The sequence below is a fragment of the Ciona intestinalis genome, chromosome 14 (assembly GCF_000224145.3).
Source record: "Ciona intestinalis chromosome 14, KH, whole genome shotgun sequence".
Lineage (NCBI taxonomy): Eukaryota > Metazoa > Chordata > Ascidiacea > Phlebobranchia > Cionidae > Ciona > Ciona intestinalis.
Window position 1 is genome coordinate 1023877 of NC_020179.2, and position 6829 is coordinate 1030705.

General features: G+C 33.8%; 1 protein-coding gene across 1 annotated transcript in view; it reads left to right on the forward strand.

The window, feature by feature from the left end:
• Positions 1 to 5017, forward strand: part of ggcx (gamma-glutamyl carboxylase) — a 19167-nt gene extending 14150 nt beyond the window's left edge. Inside the window, exons 9-17 of the mRNA XM_002119204.5 lie at positions 48 to 176; positions 682 to 839; positions 1148 to 1320; positions 1658 to 1785; positions 2138 to 2276; positions 2661 to 2706; positions 2938 to 3060; positions 3210 to 3314; positions 4049 to 5017. Coding sequence (XP_002119240.3) covers positions 48 to 176; positions 682 to 839; positions 1148 to 1320; positions 1658 to 1785; positions 2138 to 2276; positions 2661 to 2706; positions 2938 to 3060; positions 3210 to 3314; positions 4049 to 4109 — 1062 coding nt within the window. The 3' untranslated portion in view covers positions 4110 to 5017. The remainder of the gene's footprint in view (positions 1 to 47; positions 177 to 681; positions 840 to 1147; positions 1321 to 1657; positions 1786 to 2137; positions 2277 to 2660; positions 2707 to 2937; positions 3061 to 3209; positions 3315 to 4048) is intronic.
• The last annotated feature ends 1812 nt before the right edge of the window (positions 5018 to 6829 follow it).

The following is a 6829-nucleotide window of genomic DNA, read 5'->3' on the forward strand; positions in this document are numbered from 1 at the left end:
TAGCAGAAGTATCAGAATATATATCTTTTTTTTTTATAAAACACCAGGGTTACAATGGATGGACTGAAGGACCTTACGGTTACAGCTGGGATATGATGGTTCATTCATTTCAAAATCAACACATTAAAATATCATATAAAGATAAGGAAGGAAAAGAAGGTTTTATTAAACCAGGGGTAGGTTATAAAATTTTAGATAAATTTGACTAAAATGAACAAAAATTTTATATATATATTGTGTTACATAGAAAAATTGCTTTTACTTTTGATTTACTGACTAAAATTAAAAGGGTGCAGTTCAGCAGGTATAATAAAAATGACATTGAAATTTAAAAATACAACGAAATTGTTTTATGGGGTAATGATCTAACTCTGGCCTAAATTTTCTAAATAATTTTAGGCCTGTATTTTTCGCACAACTAATTTTTTTCTTGTTTAGTTATGTTATGCCCGAATGCAAAATTAAAGTTTGTTTGATTTAAGTCATGTTCCTAGACCTTGGTTTTGTGGTAATAGACTAACTCTGGCCTAAAATTAAAAATATAACCCTAAAAAAACACTGCATGCCCAAATTTATTATTTTTCCATTCTAGTCTTTCTAAAATATGGCCTAATTTTGCCAAACACTTTTACGCCTGTAATTACGCATGCCCAAAATTAAATGAATGATTTTTGGTTTTAGGCCTTTTTAAAATCTCGTCGCAGTCGTTGGTCTGCTCACCCAGACATGACCATACAATATGCTCGCTGTTTAAAATATCAGTTGGTTAAGATGGGAATAGAAAACCCTTCTATATATATTGATGTTTGGAAATCACTAAATAGTCGGTTTCAACAAAGGTATTTGGTTTTTTAGTTAGCGTTTTTTTTGGTTTAATATTTAATAGTGATCAATGATAATTTTTAACTTTTTACATTGATCATTTAGGTGTTTTTTACAGTAATCGCTTTAAATTCTAACGACACTGAAGATGGTTTTGGTTTTTAAATTGAAAATGAATATTTTTGTTTGTGCCATGTCATATATATGGCCAAATATAGAACATCATATTTTGTATTGAAAATTTTGTGTGCGTAACAAAGCTCAAGAACTTAAATCATATATACATGCATAGGATGCATTTATATAACCATTACCCAAAATACAGAATGTACAATCCTAATGTTGACTTGGCCAACTACAAATGGTCTCCATTCACGCACCCCAATTTTACTCTTCCTGTTCTTTCCGAACTCTCAAATTGGAGACAAAAGTTAAAAGAGTTGAAAAAACTGCATCGAAACGAAACACAAAACATTGTTTTTGTGGCAGATTTTCCAGGTAAATTTTCTGTTCGACTTAAAGAAATGGTTGTTATTTGTTTTTCCTTGCGTGGCAGGGCAATGTGAGTAATTGAATATAGGTCACTTATGTTATTTAACCTTACTTGTCAGGGCAACGACAACTTTTATTACACTGTTACTACAATCCCATCACTGATTATAGTATTTTGTTTCCAATCAAATTTAATTATATTTCTGGAATTTTGAAATTGCACACAGGAGGTGTATGAAACAACACCGGTGTTATAACGGCTGTCGTTGCCTGCCACAAGAGAATAAACCATATTCAAGTAACAAAACTTTTAAAATCACTTGTTTTTACCCTATACATCAAGGCATGCATCTTGAGAATTTTGTTCAAGAAGATTTCGGCAACACTACAATTTCAGTGCTGCGCGGTAAAGTTTTGGTGGAAGTGGATTCTGGGAGAAATGTTTCACTTTCAGTTGGGGAAACACTGAAGGTGGGTTAATGTTCTGTATAAATATGTTGAATTAAATACAGGCTTTTATACAAGGTCTCATGGCATTTAACATCCTCACATCGCCGGGAAAAGACATTCGTTATAGGATAGGTGTTCTGTTTTATAAACCTTGTGTCAGCTTATGAGAGGATCTACATTCAAACCACTATTGTAACTAATTCACTTTTATTCTTGGGTGCAACCGCCACGCTTTTTTTGACACTTTTTCCCACACTTTTTATCCAAAGCACTGTTGTTATGCTGTTGATTTCCTTCCCTTCTTTTTCTAAATACCATGATCTTTGCTTTCGTTTTCAACGAAAAAAATAAAAATTATGTGATGTGATTCCAGGTTCCCCCAGGAGTATTTCACAAAGTGCACACAATATCAAACATTACTTCTTGCTATTTCTATGTTTATATAAATTCAACTGATGTGTCGTTAAACGACAAGTTAAATTCTTACGCAAAAGAACAAACTGTTACACCAGGTAAAACAACAATGTTTGTCACATATTATTTAATTGTTTTTTATGTATTCTGGACAATTTTTTATTGCAAATTTTGTATAAATTCAGAAAGGTAAGTATGTTTTTGAACCTTCAGTATGTAATAAAAATATACATATTCTAAAACTACCTTAACATTAGACCATGTACATTTTGTTAAAAAGGGGGTTAATCATTGTCTATATGGATTATATTCAGATGTGCCATGTTTTTTTTTAATTTTTCGTGTAAACTTGAGTCCCAAAACATATGATGTTACGCCTGTTTTGAAATTTAGGTTGTCGTGTCACCACAGAGCTCTTTTGTTAGGCTTATGATCTTTAAATGTTTATAAATGCTGTTAAGTGTTTTATTCTGTCTTTTTAGTTCCAGATCCTTTGCAAAAGTCAACTGCTGTAAATGAAGATCCATTGTGAGTAAATAACCTTAAATGGCAACTACCAACCAATATAGTGGGAACTAATTAAAAAATGAGAGTCATTATAACATGGGTGTTCTGTTTCATACAACTTATGCCAGCTTACAGGTTACCACACGTATGTAACTTTGTGGGTGATTGTTTTAGACAACCCATTATTGACCACTTGGTTAAAAAACTTATTGGTGTATTTTCTTATAGTTAAATTTTTGTTTTATTTTTTAGCATTGTTGAGTTAAATCAGCAGCAAGAAGCACGGAAAATTGTTCAACATGGGTCAAAATATCGCCCATTCGCACAACGTGCTGCGAGGTTTATGCACAAAAAGTTTATGACCTTTCGACGCAGGTAAAATTATTAAAAAAAAAACAATAGTAGAGTGGAGGAAGACGTGACACCTTAAGCTAATCTAAATATTCTGATCGTGTTTTAAACAATTAACAACGGTCTATGGGAGTCTATAACTTAACAGTAAGGATACGGTTTATTTTTTTCAGTTTCCTTCTGTCCTACTACAGTTGCAGAAACCTTATATTTGGAAAACCAAACACGGAACAACTAGCAACAGAAAGGGAATATTTGGATCTTTGGCTGACTATGAGGTACTGTGCACATCATTGTTCCTTTATTCTGGTGGAATATACCTATTTTGTAAATTATCCCGTTTTATTTGTTTGTTTAAACTTGTTTATATAGCTTTATGACTTGACTGAAGGCACCAGAATTACATAGCTATATGAGTGTGTAATTTATGTATATTGAGTATATTACCTATAAGACTATATTAGGTCTAATATTTTTTAGGGTGTTGGGGTAATTGGCCTATTTTGTCCTGAATCTCCCATGGCATGCCTCGAGGGTCTCTCCCATATTAAATAACATATATTAAATTTGTTCATTGTTAATCTTACATACTTTCTAGTGCGATTTATATTAACACGGGCACACGAACTAAACTTTATTAAATGCAGAGGAAGTAGTAATAGTTTGACATAGAATCCTGTAAAACAAATTTCCTTCTTTCGACTGTAATCTTTAGTAATCAATGCGGTATACCAAATTTTAGATTCAGCTTGCCTATCGTGCTATCCCAGGTTAGACTGCTTGTTAACAGGCTAATTAAACGGGAAAAATGTATTTTCTTTGTACACACCATAAATACATTTTATATCACTTTTGGTGCCTTTTTTCAAAAAAAATCCCAATGAATTTTTTTCCAAAAATTTTCTGTGGGAACAGAAAATATGCTGAACCCTAGAATTTCCCAAAATAGAAGTTACGTCTGTTTTTTTTTCGGTTTCCAAACCAAGTTAACTAATATACGGTTACGACACAGTAACTCGTCTCGGCCGAGTGAACATAGTCAAGATCAACGGAACGCAAAACGGGAACTGTAAGAAGTGAATCATACGAAATATTCGTGTGGGCTTGTAAACCTTTTCTTCTGAAGCATTCACGGTATTTGTTTGGCGCAAGTAATGATTTTAAATAATAGACTTTTCTTCAAGCGATTTTCGGCTCGGGGCATACTTTAATTTTTAGGATGTGATTGCAATTCAATTTAAAAAAGAGTTTATTTTACGCAAGACATAACTTGGACGCTAAATTATTATTAAATTGTTAAAGCTTTGCGGCATTTTTAAGCCTGTATTACTGCACATAGTTTAACAAGTCGTGCTCTGGTCCCTTCGGTGTATAACGTATAAGTCATACCGTCATACGTATATATTTTTACATATATAATTCATGCACAATCGTCAGCCAGAAAGAAAAACAATCGCCCACAAAGTAACATACGTGGTAACTCGTAAGCTGGAACGAGGTGTATGAAACAGAACATCCGTTTTATAAAGACTGCCCTAAGTTAGTTATTCGTATCTATTAACTACCCATATACTTACTTGCCTTTAACACATGTTCTGTATTTTATATATCAAGCATACTCTGTATAACGTTATATCGCCAATGTGCAATCTTCTGTATTGGTTAAGCTTAGATTTCTTTGTACTGAATTTTCTGTACCTTTCTGAATTCAAATTTATGCATTTTTGACCGTTTTAGTTATAGGAAGTAACTTGTTTTGATTTTTATATAGATTCCCAATCGCATGACCCTGCTATATGACATATAATATATGTTTATTATGAACTACCTACATCCATACTACATATTCTCTCGCGAATTTGTTAAAATCACGTACTGGATAAAATATGTACCCCAGATTTTAATTCTTTTTATGCTTATTTCTACGTTGTTAATTACAACTATCGGGGTTTACTTCGAACAATAAACGGAAATGAAATTACGCAGTCGCGCGTCACGCGGTTTCTGACTCGTCGCAACATCCCAGGAAACATATGGTATTGTATAAGGTTGGGGAAGATGGGACACTTCTAATTCTATTATCTCATTCTATTTCGTAGTAAACAAAAAACATTCAAAGAATTATAAAACCGTATCCTCACGACTCCACATAGAATAGACCGTTTTTAAATGTTTAGAACGCGATCAGGATATTTGGATATTATGTGCTAAAGATGTCCTGTCTTCCTCTACCCTACTAAATAGTAATTTGCTAAATCCCATATTTCCCGATCGTGTTTTTAACAATTAGAGTTGCGGGGCTACCCTTGTATATTATGTATAAATGTTATTTGTTTACCACCAAATGTGACGATTAAAGCGAATAAAAACGTCCCATCTTACCCCATCCTACTATAATAGATAGCACAACAAAAAATATTTTGTTAATATTTTAAATTTACACCGTTTATAGAGACGAAATTTAAAAAAATGTCCAAAAAAATTCACCGAAAAAAACAGGTAAAATACGAACGTGACGAATCGGTTTCTTACATGCTATTTAAATCTTGGGTAGGCTATTTAGTTTGTGTTCTACCACGCGCACAAAGAGAGTCCCCAACCCTTGACACAATATTGACTTTATCAGTTGTTCGCTTTTGTAGCCTATATACTCGGTCGTTTGAATGAACATGACGCAAGCGGAAATTCCGAACCACGAAAGGAGGATATTGGTTTATGTAACTTTTGTTTTCGTTTATCTCTAAGTTGGGGCGTAAAATGTCCCCCATTACCCCACGTCCCGATTTACCTCACTCTATTATATTGTTTAGCGTTTCATACGTAATGACCATCTACAAATTTTATAATTGTAGTTTGCGCATTACCTTTTCTGAAGGCTGAATATATAGTAGTAGGCCAGATGGTCAGATAATGCTGCATGAAGTATTTCGTATATTCTTTAATATATGATCAGAGCAAAATATACTTTATTAAATTCAATAAATCGACCGAATGTTTCTGCTAGAATTTGTGTATTGCGTCAAACCTGTTTTTAAGTGTTCAGTAATATAATCACATGGTATATATAACACTACTGAGGTAGCGACAAATAAAACATCCCTAAAAACCACGTTTACCGCATTATGTCACGTTCGGTTCGTGGTACACGGTACATCTCAAAGCAAGCATTGACGAGCCGGGAAAGTAAAATGGGGAGGTACCCAGATACGCCACCGAAACTCGTAGTTCAAACAAGGACGTTAAGCCTAGGAGGCCAGCATGGTACGTGGTATTTAAAGCGACGACAGCATGTTATTTCCAGTAGTTAGTCTATGAGTTCGGACGCGGCCTTGAGATGTGTTTTTATGTTGAAATATAGATTTTATTTATAGATCATACAGGCATTTGGAATGTTTTAAAAAGGTTAAAGGCGAGTTACTGATATGGTTATGGAATTTAAAAAACATATAATGCACAATGAGCGGAATGTGTTTATACCGATATTTAGGCATCAAATTTCGTAATTTGATATTCGTTGCGCCGGTCTCTAATATATTTTTAGAAAGACAACGTCGTTGTTGTGCAACCTTTTTTATCCGTCTCAACCTAAATAAATTTTCGAGTTTCAGACATACGGTGCAGTTTAAGAAGTGAAGTTACATATTTCGCAAGTAATAAGAAACTGACGTGAGCGGTTTAGGCAGAGTATAGTAAGGCGTGGAGATTCGTATAACAAGTAAACCAGTGCGCAACAACAACAGAGACAAAGTCTACCGAAAGCGGTAGAATGTACTGTGTACACGCGTGCTTCTGC